General features: G+C 30.4%; 1 protein-coding gene across 2 annotated transcripts in view; it reads right to left on the reverse strand.

Annotated features, from left to right (window-relative positions):
• Nup188 (nuclear pore complex protein Nup188) overlaps positions 1 to 21111 on the reverse strand; it is a 98862-nt gene that overhangs the window by 1896 nt on the left and 75855 nt on the right. The window contains exons 22-29 of one of the 2 annotated variants that reach the window (XR_012756984.1): positions 13695 to 13859; positions 11691 to 11816; positions 10771 to 10931; positions 7530 to 7725; positions 5360 to 5451; positions 4198 to 4377; positions 1065 to 1182; positions 230 to 247 (exon numbers count right to left, since the gene is read on the reverse strand). Coding sequence is in view for 1 of the 2 variants with exons in the window: in XM_075370510.1 (XP_075226625.1) it covers positions 64 to 247; positions 1065 to 1182; positions 5360 to 5451; positions 7530 to 7725; positions 10771 to 10931; positions 11691 to 11816; positions 13695 to 13859 (1042 nt within the window). In the remaining variant the exon portion in view is untranslated. Of the gene's footprint in view, positions 1 to 63; positions 248 to 1064; positions 1183 to 4197; positions 4378 to 5359; positions 5452 to 7529; positions 7726 to 10770; positions 10932 to 11690; positions 11817 to 13694; positions 13860 to 21111 lie in introns of those variants that run through there. The other variant, XM_075370510.1, reaches the window with a different exon arrangement.

A 21111-nucleotide genomic window follows, 5' to 3' on the forward strand; every position in this document is an offset into this window, starting at 1 on the left:
GAAATTACTAGTGACAGTGATAAAAATGAAATTAATTACAAAAATTAAATAAGAAGAATTTACCATCAGCAGCTATGAGATTAGTAGCTGAAGGTACAGGCCAATGTAAAGGTTTTAGTTTTGATACTTTATCATTAACAGATGGTGATACTTCATCACTACTTTTCTCAATTTCACTCATACTAACTGATAATCTATGTAGAGTTGGATCAACACTAACCCTCCTGGCATACTCCAGTAATATATTCTAAAAAAAAATAAATAAAAAAATAAAAGTCATATCATACATACATTAAAAAATGTCATTGACATAAACTGAAACTGCACCCAATATTTTTTATTTTGATGATCTACAGGAATCAAATTACAAAACCTTTATTAAGTATTTTTACCTTACTTCCAGTTTCCAGGATGCCACCTTATACATTTTAAATGTTGCGAACCTTCAGCTTGTAAAGGGTGCAGTTCACTACTTATCCAAAACATATTTTTTCCCTCACTTATTTTTAAGGAGATTAATGTTACAGCAAGTAAAGTCTAAAGTAAACAACAGTTCACATCCAATGAAAGAATTGAATTATACTGTATAAAAAAATTAATATCCACTATCATTAGTAAAAATGTATCTTCATTAATAAAACTAAGTAAATTTTGATCAGCAGAAAATATTGTAAGCAACAGAAAGACTTAACATTATATATGCTACTTTGTAGATGGTGAATTTTAATAACTGCAAGAGAATAGTCAGAAGGAGGTAGGTAAAAAGTGTTCCAGGTATTTTATAATTAAACTATTTATTTATAAGTCTGCACAGATATCCTTTAACTGAAAAACACAACATATTAATGAAAATAAATTACTGACAGGGCAACTTTCATGGAGTAAAACCCACACATAAAATGATAAAATTCTTACAAAATAAGATTCATCATACAGAGGTGCAAGTTAATTTTATATGTGAAACTTAGTTTGAACAACAGAAAAATAAGAGGAAAAATTAAAAAAATTATATATTTACTAATAATACACAGTTTATTTCATAAGTAAAAATATTTACGACTTACAACTTCAGAAGACAAATCTCTCGTAAACAACTGCTTTTGTCTGAATGTTAAACTATCATCAACAACAATTAATAAAAGTGTTGATATCAGGAAATTAGCTGATATCTCAAGTGCAAACCTAGAAAAAGGAATAAAATTTATCATTGAAGTAACAAAATATTGCATTCATATAGCCATGCATAGTTTTTATTTCTAGTCATAACAAAATATAGTTTCAGAAATAGAACAGTTACTTTAGATGTGTTGCCAAATAAAATGTCAATGTGATGCCAATAAAAAATTGTCTCTTGTAAGGTCATATTTAATATTTTTTATTTTATGCATTAGATTAAACTACCTGACATATTTCATTGTAGATCTACTGATTCATTACTTAAAATAATATATATATTATAATATATATTATGTTTTATTTACTTATTTCTAATTTAACCATTTGTTATTCTAACTTTGCACTATTATCTTTTTATTTACCAAACTTTCTAAAGCTATACTTTAATTATTTTTTTTAATGATGCAAGCATAAGTTTATAATTATTGAAGATAAATAGGCATGTTAATTCTAACAGATGTTTCAAAAAGAACGTAATACTTTTTGGACAATGTGTGTTTATTATAAAAATATTAATGTTAATAAAATAATTATACAATATTCAAATTACCTTTAATAACTTTACAATATGTTTAAAATGATTTCCTGTGATCCAGATGCAGTTTTGTTCACAGTCATAACATCTACATCCATTTTTCATAATGTTTGCTCAGTAATGTTTGAAATCACTTTCAATGTTAGCCTTCAATTTGTCAAGTGTATGAGGACTGTTTTTAAAAAATTTCACTTTTTAAATACCCCAAAGGAAAACATCTGCTGGTGTAAGATCTGGAGATCTTGGAGGCCACAACCTTTTTGATACCAAATGATGGCCAAAAAATTCCTGTAATATATCCAGCGCTTCATTAGCAGTGTGACACACTGCGTTATCCTGCTGGAGCCAACAATCTTGTTCATGTAAATCTAACGTGGCAGTACACTGTTCAATTAAATTGCAATAAACCACACCACCTACACACAGATTTGTTAAAAAATAAAGGTCCTATTACATGACACCTGGAGATCGGACACCAAACACCAATTTTACGTGGGTGTAATGGCTGTTCATGAAATGATTGAGGATTTTCAGCACTCCACATTCAGCAGTTTTGGCTGTTAATATAGCCATCTCAGTGAAACCATGCCTCATTGCTGAAATAAACACGATCCAAAATTTCAACACCATCGTCATCAACAAAAGAATGCAACCAATGACAATGCTGTAAATGTTTTCCATAGTCTACTTTTTCAGTTTTTGAACACCAATATAATAAGCATGCAACTGTTATTTTTTATTAGGCCTGAAATGCTGTAGATAGTGAAAACCCAGCCCGTGAAAATAACTTTCTGAGCATTTTTCTGGGTGGGCGAGTCAAACGTTCTTTCACAACCTCCAGAACTTCTACTGTTAGCAGTGATGGTCAATCTGTACTTTTCCGATCATGTATACTCCCAGTCTCATGAAATTTATTAATCAAACGTGATACTGTTAACTTATTAGGAACTGAAGAATTGGGAAATTTTATGATGAATTTATACTGGTATAGAGCACTAGTGCAGTGCTTAAGAAGGACATTTCAAGTGCTACGAGCTGCTAACCTTGAGTACAGTGTTGCCAACTGATATGTAGGGAGAAATAAAATTTACCTAGGCGTGATTCTACCTTCTTAATCTTAGGGTTGTGTCCTTTTTGAAACACCCGTTAATAAGTATTACAAGTGCAATTCTTTTACATTTCACAAATTAAAAGCAATTATATCTGTTTACTGCTTACTCATACCTCAGTGGTAGTGAGTAATATGAATATTACAATCACACTAAGTAAGTCTTGGATCAGCAATTTTCAAATCTAACTCTTAAAGCTTTCTGTTAAGATCAAAACTCATTTACTCTGAAAAATGTTAATTTTTATTATTACTAGCAAGTACAAGACACATTACTTTCAATTAAATACACTAAGCTAGCAAATTTAATCTCATACAACCATTCAACAGATTTAAATATTAAGAAGTTAATTTTATAAATGGTGAACCAAATAAAATTACTCTGGGAATATTTATTGTCCTAAATTCCAATTAAAAGTTTTTAACAGAATTTTCTGACTATATGATTATTAGTCAATATTACAGTTTGAATTACTCTAACACCCTCAATATTCACCTGATCTGGCTCCCAGTGATTATCAATTATTTCCTACTAATAATTAAGTTTTTTGCCCCTGTAGATGGCTATTTTAAGAAGTTGGATAAACTGACATACCAAACTGGCATAAGTGCTCTTGTGGAATGCTGGGCTAAGTATATAGACCTCAGTGGTGACTATGCTGAAAAATAAATAAACATGTACCCAGAGAAATTTTGTTTTCTTATCCAGGCCTGGAACTTTCACCCTACCCTCGTACTTGTTCAATTTTATTTCAATACACCAAGTATAAAAAATATAGATTAAAAACATAACTTTTAGAATTTTATTATAATTTTAAAAAATACATACAATTTTACATCAGCATTTATAGACCAAATTCAATATTTAAAAAGCAAGCAAATAATAAGGAATGGGGGTCCTCCACCCAATCCTGCTTAAACCTGCCTAAACCCCTAATGTTATAGTTCTACCATTTCTGTTCTCTTTATATTTACTTAAGTTAACTTCTTTTTTATTTAGTAAATACCTTTTTATATTTTTTTTTAGTTTGTAAAAATTTCCTTTTACTGCTTAGTTTTCACTATAATTTTTTATCCACTGATAGTTATTTAAATTAACTTTCTTCTTGCTTCTACTAGAATTTATTCAACCAAATTTTTCTTGTCAAATTTCTTTTTATGATATAGTTGGCTTTACACTTCAAACTTCATGAAACTTACATGATACATGATACATAACAGGATAATGTAAAATTTTACTCAGCTGTATATACATGCAGTATTATATTATACAATACATTTCAGCATAGAATTTATAATTGTATTTATTTCTATTATTAACTATAATAGTCATTAATATAATTATATTATATTTAGCAAGGAGAATGATTTTATCTACCTGAATTTTAGTTTTTATCTTATGCAACAGTTTAATATAGGGATTTATCAGTGAACATTAGATCCTGCAGAACCCATTCCTCATGCTCTCTCTCTCTCTCTCTCTCTCTCTCTTAGTTTGATGTATCTGCTTTCAAATTTAATCAAATTATGTTACTCTTCTGGGTAACCCTGTCAATACCTGAGAATATAGTCTATTTTTTTTAATCTTTTATTAAATAATATTATAATGAATTGAAATGTTTTATGAAAATTTATCAAAATTAAAAACAAAAGCATTTATAAATACTATACATTAAAAAAAAAATATTATTTCTACTGCTCATGAATAATTCTAATAAAATTTATATCAAATAATAAAAATTATAATTTTTTTTGTAATTCATTTTTCTTTAAACATTGTATGTAATTATGACATCATAACCTTAACCTATTAATTGGGTTATCTCGTACATGTAAGTGAGCATGCTGCTTTATAGAAATGGAGGGAACTTTGTCAACGATTAAATTCCTGAATATAGAATATTTTTTTATGATTGAAGGTTGCTTTAATAACTCTGACCAACAATGGTAAGGTAATACTATTTTCTAAATTTAATCTAAAAAACTATTTATTTTTAACAATCTTTTCTCAGTCAACTGTTGAATATATATAAATAACATATATATATCAACAAATATATACATATTTTTTTCTTCTTTTTTTCTGTTTCAGCCAACTATGGACCACATTTAACACTTTTCTTACAGTTCCTCTCCTTCCTTCCCTGAAGTATGGGCTAAAAAGTACTTTTTTAGCCTCTCATTGGACTCTTTGCTGAATTCTCTTTAACTACTGATTTTTGTTTGGAGCTTCTTCTTCATAGAAAATCTTACTTTCTGAGATTTCTTTTAATTTTTCTAGATAATTCCTAATTTTAAAAGTCCAGAATTTCTATTGTTGCTTCATTTAAATCTTTCTTTACCTTAACACAACATAAACTTTTTCTGAGATTTTAACAATTGTAATTTAATAAGTGTGAGATGTATTATAACCAGGAAATTTTGGATTAAAAATCCCATGGGCTTCTGACCCCCACAACACATAAAATAACAGTTAAATTATCATAGAATAATTTTTTGTTTAATCACCATATAAAACAGTAAAGATTTTATAAAAATACCTTATATCATCATGATCAACTTCTGATAATTTTGACAATGTCATACTAATGTCATCAGATGTACCAACAACAGGAGTAGAAGCTCGAACATTCTATAAACAATATAATGCAAATGCACAGATAAATAACAAATCACTAGTACATCAATGATTATTATGCAAGTAACAAAATAATAGGATCAAGAAAAATTGCAGCTGCAAGGTAATAAATCATACACTAGATTATGAGAGGAAGCAAGATCTCATCAAATGGATTGAGAACTTAAAAAAAGACAGGATTTCTTTGTGATAATACAATCTGCAAGAAAACTGATGAAAATATTATGGGATTGGACATTTTTTATTAAATTCATATCAAAGGTGACATCATCTGGGCAAAGCTGAGATGGATGAGATAATCACTAAATTAAAAAAAAGTACCCTTTTCTTTTTGTTAAAGAATTAAAGCCTAAAAAACAAATAAAATTAAGCACACAAAAAGGTTTTAAAAGAAATGGATATAAAAATTAATAAACAAAAGTATCATTAAGCCAAATAATAAAGGGAAACAGACCCATTTGCCATACAGCACTCACACAAACACACAAATGTGCGCATGTAGTTTGGGTTCATATTCCTCATGTCTCCCTTACAACCCGCAATCCATTTCCATTCTACATATCAGTAAGCTTCTAAACTCTGGTGAGTCATTCTTTTTTCTGGCACTGAAATACTTACATATTTTCATATATGCAAAGTATTCCAGTGATACTAATTCTCTTTTATGTTATACTACAGGGATATGAACAGTTATAATCTAACAGCTACAAATTTATACCCAGAAATAATAAAGCAAACTTTATATGTATAAGATTTTAAGCAAATAATATAGCTGGCCAATTTTAAATAATAATACAAAAATTGTCTTACAACATTTTATAAATAACTACTTAAAATAAAAAACCAATAATAATTGTAAAAAACCTATTGAATAAGATATACATCTTCTTGAAAATATATTAAAAGAACAAAAAAGTCAAAATTGGTACACAAAGTCAAGGCAAAAGCAGTCTAATTATTTTGCACTACCCACTCTAGTGGAGCAGGTGGTAATCAATTGGTGCAAGGTCCAGGCTGTATAGTGTTTGGTCCATTTCCTTCCATACAAAAAAAAATCTGATTAACTCTACAGTTTGAGCAGTAGAATGAGGTCGAGAATTATCATGGAGCAACAAAGCTCCAAATGACTGTAGGGTACATCACTTATTTCATATGACACACGCTGAAACTTTGTCAAGGTCTCACAATATGTAGCTGAGTTTATTGCTGTCCCTTTGGGTATAAAATCGACTAACAGGATACTATGTCTATCCCAAAGCACAACTGTCATAATCTTGCGTGTTGACATTGTCCGTTTGACTTTCACTCTGGAGATGTGTGTCATTCCACTGACTCCCACTTTGATGCTGGAGAGGTGAGAAATCCATGTCACATCCCCTGTGACAATGAGGTCCAAAAGTTCATCTCATTCTACACTGTATCGGGTCAAAAATGTTAAAGCACTAGCCATTCTCCATTTTTGGTGTTCTTCAGAAAGCACCCTGGGAACGAACCCATTGTGAGCACAATCTTTTAAACTAAGATTTCAAAAACGATCTTGTCTAGCACTGACCTTGAAACTTGTGGGAATATCAGTGACAAAATGGAAATCAAGAATCACTGGTATTCATGAATTTTTGTCAACTTCACACACCAATTCATCTGTGATTACAGGTCAGCCCAATCACGGTTCAGCATGGACGCTGTTCCGCCTGTCCTTGAACAGTTTTAACTATTTTTGGACTTTGCTGTCACATTGAATTAGGCCTGTAAACCTCATATATCTGGCGATAAATGTCCACTGCTGACAAGTTCCTTGTGGTCAAAAATTAAATAACAGACCATACATATTTCACAATTGGTAGGCTGCTCAATTATTTGAAACATTTCAACTTCACAATGTAAACCATAAACTGTGATGCTACAACTGCAAATGGTGTCTGCATTAGTATAAGGCATCCCGGGAGCCGGGGTGCATGCGTGTTTCAACAGCCAAGCAAAATTTATACAAGTACAGCCAATCAGACCTTACTTAAAAAACAAGCTCATATATTCATATTAATGTAAATAAATATAATAAATACAATTTTTACCTTGGTGAGAACTTTGGTAAAAAGATTAATAATGTTTAAAATTGTAGAAAAATGTTGAACTGGCACAGAGTAATCAATTGGAGGTTGTAAACTCAATGTTGGTTCACCAATTCTATCAGCACTGATAATATCACAAAAGTTAACAGTAAAATTCTGTCGCAACACACCAATACATTCACAATATATTTCAACTAACCTGAAAAAAAATTGATACAATAGACAGATTAGACAATCCTAAACAATGAAGACTGTCACAAATATGGGGTCATATGTAAAGCAGACAAATGTCAGAGCAAGGAAAACTGCATGATATTGAATCTCATTCATTTATTATGATGACTTCCTCCTATTATTAGAGCATTGGTAACCACTATATTATACCAATGATTGCAGATTATTTTCTTTTTATTTTCTGCATAAAACTAGAATTGTTTTCCTGAATTATGATGTTTAATTTTTTATCATCCAGTGGCTAGTGTCTGTCTGCTGTACGTGATATTGAAAAAGTAACCATTATTTTAAAAAATCAGAATTATTCACTATCGTTTACTACAAATACAGATATACTGTAATTAATCGTAAAAAACTGAAATGTAGAATGCTGTAACAGATTGCAACTTAAAGGGCATTCAAATTAGTTTCCATCTTGAAGAAATGGGGAAGAACAAGGCTTGTAGACTTCTTATTAGACAAAAAGTGTATCAAAAGTACAGCATTCAAACGTGTAATTTTTCTGTAGATCTGATTATTTTTTGGTAGGGATGTTATAAATTTTTATACTTAAAAGATTATAGAAAATCCAGTTTTTCTACTTTAGCAATTCCCTAGAAAATTCTGGTTCTTATATCATTTTTAATACAGTAAAAAGTTAGAGACTTATATTTTAAATTAATCTTTTTAATGAAAATTCTTAAATGTTTATCAGTCATGATCTGCTGTAAAAAGAATTACCAAAGACATTTTAAAACATGGAAAGTAACATTGAAAATTAAAAAATATATTAGGCACAAGATAGACAATAATGTGGAAACCAAAAAAATACAAAGGTTTTAATTAAACCTGCTTTTTAAAATTCAGGATTTAATTTTGTGCTCTAGGAAAATATATCTGTAAAGTCACTCTTTATAAGAAAAACAAAGAAACAATATCTCACCAATTTCATGATATTTCTGTGAGTTTTATCCGATAATATGTCAAACAAAATTCACTTGAGAGAATCTATAAACTTGACTATCTAAAATAATAACTTGACTATCAGAATTTTATAAGGTAAATAAGACAATGCTTTTCACAATGATATAAAGCATTCATGAAAGTACTTCGTTTCCATTATTAAATCCACTTTCTTTAACTGCCTAATTGAAACAAGTCACAATAGACAGGCAGCAACATTAAATCTTGTATATGAACAGTAAAGATGAAAATTAAACATGCTTGTGTAACTCAAGAAACCCGAAATACACACAATTACTTGCATATGTGCACACACACAAACACTATATATATATATATATATATATGCACACACACACCAGATGATCATTTGAAAAGTTACTAGATTTATTATTCAACAGCTATCAGTCCTATCGTATTTCTGTTTGCAGGCATGTATACTATTCTCATATGAGGACTTTTTCAAAATTATTTTCAAAGGAGTGGAACCCACCCTCTCTGCTACACCTACCCCAACTCAAAAATCTTAAACGGCAATGGTAACATTTAATTACATTAATTGACAATCTGAAAAAATAATGAATTTTGGTGAAAAAAAATTAAAATCTGCCCACCCCTTTGCTCAGTACGTGCGAAAAACCATTTGGGATAGTACTTTTTTTAAATTTCAGCCCAACAAAAATAACTTCATATCTCCATTAGTTTTCATAACATCTGATGTAAAACCGAAAAATCTATTGTAAAAAAAAAAACTTTTTTTACATCTGTATAACAAAAACTTTGTTAAATGACTAATAAATGTGCAGAATCTATTATCAAAACTAGTAGGGAATTTAATTCTGAGAAAATTGATGCAAAATTGCCCAATAAAAAACAAATTTGATTTTTCAGTTCGAGGCATTTGATTTTATACCAGGAATCAGGCGAAATCCTACATTAGTTGTAACTCGCTGCTAATGGAGCATTTCTGGACCAATGTTTATATGAACTTTATCATTACTTTAGGAAGTAAATGAACTCAGAAGGCACCAGCAACACTATGTGAATAATCCTGTTTATAAAATTACCATCACCCGTGATTGTAATTTCAATTACAACTTCTTCAATTATACCACTACCAACAAAAAACCTTCAAAACTTATTCCAAACACTAGCAACCATATCCAATGATATGAAAACACTGTTGCTGCTAATAGCATTCTCTGAAGAAGCTAGATTTAAAGCAAAAAGCTAACTCAAACTTACAAAAAATTTTTATGACATCTGAAATTAAAAGAGTACTTATAGTCAACTTAAAACTGCTTTGTAACCTAAAAGCCTTTGAACCTAATTTTTGCAACATGTCCTTTGAACTAAAAGGATTTCTGATAAATAAAATAACGAATACAGTAAAAATAAACTATAAAAGAGGGGAACTCAATAATACATACTTAATATAACAAACATATAGGTAAATGTAAAAAGCATACACAAACATAAGACAAGTAAGGTTTATGGGTATACTTTTACTAATAAATACTTTTTTTTAAGGCAAGGCAATAACATACAACATTTCTTACTCCACATTGACAACTGTATGTGTAATTGGTTAAATAAATAAAATTAAAAATATATTAAATTAAAATATAAAAATGAAATATAATAAAATTAAAATTTGTTAATAATCCAAAAGTAAATGTTAGTACAGTATTTGCTCTTTCTAAATCTGTCCTACTTTTCCACAAGTTAATATTTGGTTTACTGCAGAGTATCTAGTCAATAATAAATAAATTTACATGCATTTACTTAAATGGCAGTAAATGATTAGTGTAAAGGCCCATTGTCTTCATTCATTAGGACTAAAGTATTTTATGCAGTTTTAAGCTGATCTAAGACATTTTTAGTGTCAATTGGATAACAATTGGGAATAAAAAACATAATTTTTCAATTTAACACTAAACTGATTTTATGGAAATTACAAGTAAGAAATACATTACAAAATGTTAAACATTTAAATATATTCAATCTACCTAATAAAGAAAAAAATGAGTTATTTAATGATTAAGAACATTAGTAATTTAACACTTACTTTATCTGTGCTTTTTGTACTTTCTGTATGATTTTCTGATTCAGTGGTTTCTGTTCAAAAGGTAACAATCTACGAGGTGAAGATCCAAAAAACTGTGAAACCAGTGTATTAGGATGTAGTAACAGATTGACAACAATCTCCAGGCACTGGTAGACACTTGTCTAAAAGTAAACAATATAATTATAAGAAATATTGTTTGGTACTCCAACGCATAAATAATCTTATTATTTATCATAAATGGTTTTTTAATAAAGAAATAATTTTAAAAACTAAATTGTATTTTCATACAAAGGGAATTTTCTTTATAACAAACTTACCACAACCTAAATAAATCCATTAACATAAAAAATCACGCTTTTAAATGTTTAATGAGTAACTCTCATTTAAAGGGCATTCATGTAAGTTTAATCATTTCTGGCCTTTAAGAAACAGTGATTAAACCAAAATCTTGTACGTGTAGTCATACTACTTTCTTATACTTAATGAATGGAATGTAAAATAGATTACATTACTAAATCCAAACTTCATATTTTAGTTACCCTCTTCCAAAAAAAATTTTGAAGTTTTTAAAATATTATATTTTGCCTAAGTTTGCCTACTTTTAAAATATATTTTGCCTAAGGCAAAAAGAAGAAGACAACCATAAAAAGACAGATTAATTGGATTTTCAAACCAATTACCACAGCATTTTGTCATCCTAGCTATGGTACGCAATAAGGGTTAGAATAACACAGAGGCAATAATTACATAAAAAAAGGCTACCAGAAATACTTAGTAAAATCAAATTATAGGTTCTTTAATTCAGAAAATGCCCATTCTACTAGAAAACCTAGATGGCCACTATTTATGACCAAACAGTATTTAGCAACTGATTTCTTAGTCTATAATGAAAATAAAAATAGTACTAAAATGAAACTTACAGTTAATCCATAAGCTGAAGCTGTATAAGTATTATAATAGAAATTACAATTTTTTATAGTATGATGTAATAAACGTAATCCTGATGACACCAGTTCAAAATCAGCTTCATCATTTGATACCTCTAACTAAACAAAAATGTGCAACAAAAAATGATATATTATATGACAGAAACTACAAAGCATTATAAATTAAACAAAATAGAACAAAAATTATTTTACTAATTCAACTTTTTTTTTTTTTTTTTTGTTGCTTACACGATATAATACAGATACAATCTACTGCTATCAGAAGCCAACATAAATAAACAAAAAAGAACTAATAAAAACGCAAAAATAATGAGTCATATACTAAATTGTTCAGGACTAGTGAATTTGCTTCTAAAAGAAAGTACAGAAGGTTGAAACTGAAAAGGAATATGTTGAACAAAAACTCTAAATAAGAGGTGTAAGAGATAAGTTGAGCTAAAAGATTGATAAAAAGTAGAAATAAACGGAGAAGTCCATAAAGCCAGTCAACTAAGAGCAACAACAGAAAATAAAATAAAATAAATGTTCTGATTATACTCAGAATGAAAATCAAATATTTTTAATTTTGTAATTATAAAAGTTAAGTTATAAAAATAGGGAACTTTTTTTTGTGAATGAATAACTAAATATGTAAACAACTGCCTAAATAAAAGACAGAAAAATGTCAAATTACAATGAACAAAAAAAAAATCAAGAAATCTCAAAGAAAAACTGCAAGAGATGCAGTTTCTTTCAATAATTATGTTAAGATATAATTTTTAAATGGTAAAAAACAAACAGAAAAAACTGCTTGGACTTAAAAAGGGGCCTTCTAAACAGACTATAAAATTATCACTAACCTAGATAACAATCAAGAAAAAGTTTTTTTCACGGTTGTAAACTAATAAAGTTTAAAAAACACAAGTGAGTGCTAAATCACGTTAAAAGATGTACAAAAAGCATTAAAAGATCAAATTTCTATTCATCTCATAAACAATAACATCACATAAAAAACATCAACAACCACTATTTGATTTATAATTTAACCATAATAGTCTCCTCCAACTAATTATATTAAAGAAAAATAATTATGACGTCTGAGTGTTTCTTATTTTTAAAAGCAATAAAATTTTTAATTTACTTAATTTAATAAAACATTAACAATAAAAAAATAACATATTGCTAATAAAGAAGGAAAAATACACAAATAAGTGGCAAATATTACTGAGTGAGAACGGTGTATATAGCTTCATTTCCCAGAGAAAGGAGCTAATTGTTATTTTATGCAGTCTGTCACAATCTTTCTTACAACAGTGATGAATAACAAATAACCTCTTTTTATGACAGTGAATGTAATTTGCACCTGACATACAAATATCAGTAGAGTAGCTTCCTACAAAAGTAATGATTTTCTCCTTCCATTTCAGTGAAGTTGGCATGCTGATGTGCAATAGTAATCAACTCAGTGAAGAAAACAACAAGAAAACCATTCAATTCTTCGCTTCGTTTGTAAACCCAGCAATAAGAGATGCTTTTGTTATTGGCTTGGAATGGTTAAGCCATTTTTAAATTAATTGTCTCATATCGAGTCACATATAGCCATTGTAGTTATGGTATATCAAATGGATATAAAAGTAATCATATATGACAAATAAGTAATAAAAATAGATCAAGGACGAGACAATTAACTCTCTTACGACCAGATTACTCTACAAAATCTGGAAATTCGTTTAAATCAGAAACATGTTCTAAAAAAATTTGGAAAAATACTCATTTTCTGATTTCTTACACAACATAACTTTTAGATTAATATAATCTTTAAAACAAAAGGTGTAAATTATTTTAGAACTTGAGTTCTACATTAGAGACTACAAATTTTTAAAAATAAATATTATAACATAATCTCTAAAAAAAGATCAAAAAGAAAATAATTTTGTTTCCAAATTTACATGTTATTAGAAATTTTAATAATTAAAAATTTTAACAATTAATACTTACCAATTTAAGAAGTTCTCTTAGGTAATCGCCATGAAGTTCAATAAAATCATATGTAGAAGTTTTAATTTTAAAACTGCTGTTTTCAATTAAAAAGGTAACCAAATCAAGACCTCTACAATAAACTGGTTTCCATTCAGCTTTATTATTGTCATTTACATGTTTATCCTTAAAAAAAATTAAACAATTAATATGTAATTCAACTCAATATGGAATTCATTTCTGTTCTATTGTAATTATTATTGACTTAATTTACATTAAACAACAGATAACTTCCTGCAAATGAGAGAAAAGTGGAGAGAGAGGAACTAGCGATTCCATCATAACTCTGTTCACAAGCTATTGGACTAAACCTAAAACCTTGTAAAGGCCTGTGACAGGTGAAACTAAAAACCAGTTTCTGAGAAACTTATATATATTATACAGAGTAGTAAAATTAAAAATACAAGTATTTATTTGCATAAACCCAGCAGCATTTTTCATAATTTCCAATTTAAAATTTCAGGGTGCAGGTCTTATTCAAATCATTATAATGATTGAATGATTATTACTGAATGAACAATGTATTATTTGGTTATTTTGCAAGGCAGTGTCATATATAACTGTAACTATGAAAGTTTATATAAAAGACATATCACGTAAATAAAAAAATTTAATATAACAACCACCACTAGAGGAGAGTGAATACAAAGGTTAATACTGTTATATCTCTATTATTAGTTCTTTATTCTGTAACAAAATATATAGAATGAAACAAGTCTCTGGAAATACAGTATGTTCAAATTTTTTAATTTTATTCATTTCAAGCTAACCTTCATGCTTTTCATTTACCTTTCAGTACTCAATTCATTTCAAACTTGTAAATGTGTCACATTTGGATCACATTCCTCTTCTTTTTTTTAAAAAATACCATGTTATTAAAAGTTATGTTTTGAAACAAAAAAAACTTCATACTTATACCACAGCCAAAAAATTAAAAGTTGTCAGAAGCTGAAATAGCAGTAACCGAGCAGCTGGTAAAACGTTTGACACCGATGAGTCATTTATTTGAGATTGGCAAAAGAATAAGAATTTATTGCTTGGTGCTTCTTCAAAAAGAAAATCATTCCGTGGATCAAAATCTATAAAATTTCCCGAATAACAGAAAGATATCTTTGTTTATTAAAGAAGAAAGGGAGAAGTGTTTTGTAGTTTCTACAGAAATGTGCATTATAAAGGCAAAACAAATAGAAGTAGAAGGTAATATTGAGAATTTTATAGCTAGCAGAGAGTGGTTTCAAAAATTTATGTGTAGATCTGGTTTGACTAAAAAAGATGATAGACCATTGTTTGCCAAAGATTGCCAGATGCATATGAAGAAAAACTTATAGAATTTCAGCGATATATTATTTATTGCAAAAAAATATATATATTTTTCTTTGTGCAAAAGATTTAATTTTGAACTATTACAAACAGATAACGCTGATCAAATACCTGTATACTTTGTTCTCCCTGGTCTGTGAATGGATACTGACTGCATGGGAAAATATATCTTCAGAGATATTAATTAAAAGGTTAAAAGTGTTCAATTTCAAATTGTTGCCACTTACATCCCGAACCTCTTATCGGCGAATGCAATGCTGCTTAGATGCAATGCAACTTAGATGTCAGCAGGAGTACAATATATGTATGTGCTGGCACAAGTGCCAACCTAGCTGACTGCATTACTCTCCCACCACAGCGGCTCTGTGGCCCCACCATTTGTAGGTGCCTATAAAAGACCAAATGGTAGAGCAAATTTTCAATTTGTTGTTGACCACCATCTGCAGAAGAAGAAGATGGAAGTTCCTTGGCAGAATCAAGGTGGGACCTTCCGGGAATCAAGGCCTGACTGGCTCGCCGAGGGAGCCGCTGGGCACGGACGCTAACTTCCTGCCCCAGCTCCCTGGACGTCAAGCACCCTGCCCAATGGGCCTGGCAGCAGATTCCAGGCCAAATCACTCGGGGAGAACCAACTTGGTTGTGCTGGCAGAAGACAACCAATGCCAACTTGACACTGCAAGGCTCTGGGGGCCCACCAATGCCACACTGTAATGGGGATTATACTCTCACTGAGGGAAAGCTCAGTCCAATTGCAATGGCCAATGGACAAGCTGTAACTCCCCAACTACAGCCAAGCCAACATTGCCAGAGACCAACTTCCAGACCCAACAGCCCTTCTCAGGGCTACTTCACAAAACACACAAACAGGTCTTTTCAGGGCTACCACAAGGTTTTAAATTGCTACATGCCGTTGAAGCCATTCAGTGACAAAATAATATGGATGGGTCAGAAGATGATATTCTCTGGGAAAACGAAGAGGACAAAGACTAATTCTGTATCTGAAAATGGTTATGAATGTGAAAAAGGTAACTAACTGGAAGGCTTAGCAACTGTAAATTCCTTTTCATTGAATTTTTCAGATGACAATGGATATCAATTCATTTGCTTGTTGACTGTTTGGTCTTCTGGCTGATGGATTTGAAGGGAAGTACACAGAGAATCAAGAAAATCTACACCAATATCTATCTCTTCCTTTACTTTTGTCCAAGGATATGGAATAGATTCTGTTCAGCCAACAGGCATATTTTGCCTGTTTTGTAAAAAAAAAACATTATACCTCAGCTAATGTGACTGTGTTGTTCTGGAAGTTTTTATCTTGATCAATTATACAGGTAAGATTTCGTATTAGTATCATTCATACAGATTTTGTTCAGTAACATTTTTTAACAATGTGCTAACAAAAGCAATACATTTTCAAATAATTATGCACGGTAAATTATCACTGATATTTCAACTTTGCTGTTATCTAAACAGATTCCTTGTATTGAATCAAACATTTTTTTTAAATATTTTATTGCAGGAAGATGCCTACAGGGATCATATAAACACTAATCCAACTCTAACAGAAATATTTCTGCAATTTATAAATTTACCTTTTTTCATTGGTTTTAACAAATATGTTTATTTTTTCTGATATGTAAATGACTCTGGCAATGCATTCTAAAGAAAAATGCAAAATTTGATTTTTTCTGGTGTACAATTAAGAAATTCTGAAGAGTGATGTCAGAGAGATAGGAGACAGCTCTTCATATTGTTACAAAGAGAACAAGAGAATGATTCTGACCATATTTTGATATAAATGCTGCTAATTTATGAAATAATTTTCCTGTAGTATCATTTCAAACAGGACAAAAGAATTACAGGAAATTTTTATAGCTACCTTGTATTACTAACATTAAGTACCCAATATTGTGGATATTTCATCCTGCTTTTTTTTCTTTTTTTCATTAAAATGCTTATTATCTATTTGTTTATATTATCTGTTAACATATAATGGACAAATGTAATCTACACTAATATTATAAAGAGGAAAGATTTGTTTGTTTGTTTGTTTGTATTGAATAGGCTCCGAAACTACTGGACCGATTTGAAAAATTCTTTTTCCATTAGAAGCCGACATTATCCCTGATGAACATAGGCTACTTTTTACCGCGTTATTTAAGCAACATATTTTAATTTTTCTATCTTTGTAATTCAGTAACTAGCAACTGTCCGTCGTGTCTCTCTTGACGCTCGCATCCCCACCACCGCCTGCCTCTGCTCCCTCGCCCCGACCACACCCCGCTCAGCTAGCTAGGCACAGCATGTGACCTAAGCGCCACTGCGGTGCGGGAGGGGAGTCAATGTCACAAAATAAAGTGCCGCGCGACTCATTCGCGCAGTCGGCTTCCTATGCAGTGGTTGTGTGCGATATCGAATATTTTTCCTTGAAAATATTTTGAATTTTTTATAATTTTTTAATCACCACTTCATATACAGGCTAATTCCTGTTCAACATGTAAGCAAATAATTTAGTATTAGTTGATGTAGTATTTAGTTTTTTTTATCATTTCAAAATGCCCAAAAGATTAAGATCTCAACTTTCTAGAAATAGTTTACAGGCTAGGGCAATAAAAATAATTTCAAGGGTATTTCATTTAAAGATGAAAAAATTCATAAAATTATTCACAAAAGATGAAATATTCGGCAAAGTGAAATGTTACATGGCAAGTGTGGAGTGGCAGAAGCGGGGTTTACCTCACTGTCATTTGCTGTTTTGGCTAGAAAGAAAAATCCAGCCAGATGAAATTGATAGTGTCATAGTTGCGGAACTGCCCAACCAACAAAACGACCCGATATTGTACGATATCGTGACTAAAAATATGGGGCACGGTCCATGCGGAGAGCATAACTTAACAGCACCATGTATGAAAAACGTTATCTGCACAAAAAAGTACCCTCGACGTTTCGTCAACGATACCCAAACCGGAGAGCACGGATATCCAGTTTATCGTCGTCGTGACGCCGAAAATGGAGGCCAGAGTGCTACGCTAAATATCAGAGGAAGTACTTTCTATATAGATAATAGGTGGATTGTCCCTTATTCTCCATTATTGTGTAGGATGTTTAACGCGCACATAAATATCGAGTACTGCCACTCATTTCAAGCCATCAAATACATTTGTAAATATATCAATAAAGGATCTGACCAAGCTACTTTTAGCGTCAAAAACCCAAACGATGAACTGGAAAACTATGTAAATGGCCGGTACATAAGTACATCCGAAGCTGTTTGGCGAATTTTAGAATTTCCCATTCACGAGTGACATCCTACAGTCTTGCAGTTAGCCGTCCACTTAGAAAACGGCCAAAGGGTGTATTTTACCGCAGAAACGGCTGAACAAGTGGCCCAAATCCTGAACGACTGCAACAAATATCTTATTTTTTTAAATGGGTACACTAACCGTGCAAAGCCGGGCCGGGCAGCTATATTCAATAAATTAAGTGATTCAGACGCGGACGAAGTAGCGGGTTTCAGCTATGTATCATATAGTTGTTAATTTTTGCGAATCAATTTTCACAATGAAGTACTATTTGTAACGAGTGAATAAATCCCACGCGGACGAAGTCGCAGGCCACGGCTAGTCGTTTTATAACTTTTGAGAAATACATTTTCAAGCTGCCATGTATTACATGGGAGATGCAAGAAAGCGTGAATAGATGAGGCAAGGAATATAAAAGACGTAAAAATATGTAAATAAGGTTGTAAATAAATCAGGGAACAGTTCAATAACTTATTTACTATGTCAAATAAGACATATGTCATATATTACATTCGTTGAAACTGTATAATATTTCTATAATGCAATAAAATTCAAAATTTAATACACCTCAAACATATCATGTTTTAATTTAACAAGAGAAGCTACAGTTAATGAAATTATATTAACCAGCTGCAATCTCTTGTAAATATTCATCTCTAATGTAAGAAGAAAAAATAATGTTTTCAGTTTCACTTCACTTTCTTTCTGACTTTCTTTTTCCTGTTTAGCCTCCGGTAACTACCATTTAGATAATTCTTCAGAGGATGAATGAGGATGATATGTATGAGTGTAAATGAAGTGTAGTCTTGTACATTCTCAGTTCAACCATTCCTGAGACGTGTGGTTAATTGAAACCCAACCACCAAAAAACACCGGTATCCACGATCTAGTATTAAAATCAGTGTAAAAATAACTGGCTTTACTAGGACTTGAACGCTGGAACTCTCGACTTCCAAATCATCTGATATGGGAAGACGCGTTCACCACTAGACCAACCCGGTGGTCTCAGTTTCACTTCACTAACCCTTATTAACTAAACCCTATTATTTCAAAATGGGCTACAACAAAATTCTCAAAATTTCATACTAAAATTTCACTTCCTAATTTAGATATGTCTTAATTAATGGAACATTTGATGAACTGAACATCTTATTTTGTATTAAAAAAAAATATATGAGAAATACTGCTTGATTTATCAATTTGCCAAGCTATTACAACATAATTATGGTGTAATATATTGTCTTACTGGTACCAATCACTTCACTGTTAAAAATCATTATTAAAAACAATGCCAATATTAACTACAAAGCTTTTGTTAATACTACTAATAAACTATGCAATCAAATCATTAGAATTAGTCAAATCTGAAACATCTTTTGCATAGTAATTTTATTGTAATTTTATATTAGTAATTTTATTGACAATAGAGTAGTCTCTTACTAGTTCAAACATAAATGTCATGTCATTAAAAAGGAGTGACTACTATAAGTGAACAAGGAGATGGGTTTTCTTCAGTTCTCTCAACTGCAGAAAAAAAATCATTGGAATAAATCCTGATGGAATGGTAAAATCAAGCAGAACAAAGAACTCAAAGCTGAAAAACAAATAAAATTGAACTGTCAAGCATTCGCAGATGATTTTGTTGTTGTCAGAAAGTTGTGAGGAAATCAAAAAACAAATAGAATCCCTCCAAAACATAGCAGAGGGAAAAGTCAGATTGCAAATCTCCTATGAAAAGACTCAAATAATGTCCATCACCAAGAATAAACCGAATCACTTCACCCTTAACAACCAACAACTAATAAAAACCACAGATAAATTCAGATATCTCAGAAAAATAATATCAAGAAACAAAAATGAAAAACTGACTATCCAAAATAGAATCAATAAACTCTGACTTGCACAGAAACTAACATGGCCCACATGCAAAAAGAATTCAATAACAAAAATTAGATACTACAACACAGTAACACAACCAGAAGTAGCCTATGCATTTGAAACACTATTCAATCTTAGAAGAAAAAACAGAACATAAGAACTTCAGAAAGTGGAAAGAAGAATTCTAACAATTATTAACAAAAAAAAAAAAAAAAAAAATAGTAGATGAAAAATATCGACTTCTCCCGAGTGAAATCATATACCAAGAGAACAAACCCTTACTGAACATCATGAGGAAAAGAAGAGTAGCCTTCTACAGTCATCTAGAAAGGTTACCAGAAGAAAGGCTAACCAAGAAACTACTAACCTACCTACCAACAAAAAAATAAAGTTAAGAACAACTGGCTAAAAGAAATAGAAGACCTTAAAGAACTTAAAATTACAAAAGCACAGATTTTGAACAGTGAAGTAAAAATTATCCTTAAAACCAAGAAAACAAAATTAAAAATCAAAACTCAACAAAGAAATTACAATATCAAAAACAGAGATTCCAAAGGTCTAAAAGAATGACAGAGTATTGGGCAAAGAAGAAAAATTCCCAGAAATGATTTTCCCAACATTGACTAGAATTGCTCCAATGAGCAATAAAAAAAAGGAACTTTAGTTTCTTTTTTTAATAGCCAAAATGAATAAAAAAAATACTTAAAAAGTGATGTTTTATTCATTTTTTTCTTCAATCTAATTTGTCACAAAATATCTACTACTGTACATTGAATATAAAATTTTGTTTTATCACAGTTTTTTTAACATAAATTTTCAGTTATGAATTTCAAGGTTCAGTTTCATTTTGCTTTAATGGGTTCTAGTACTCGATTATG

The sequence above is a fragment of the Lycorma delicatula genome, chromosome 7, assembly GCF_047948215.1.
Source record: "Lycorma delicatula isolate Av1 chromosome 7, ASM4794821v1, whole genome shotgun sequence".
Lineage (NCBI taxonomy): Eukaryota > Metazoa > Arthropoda > Insecta > Hemiptera > Fulgoridae > Lycorma > Lycorma delicatula.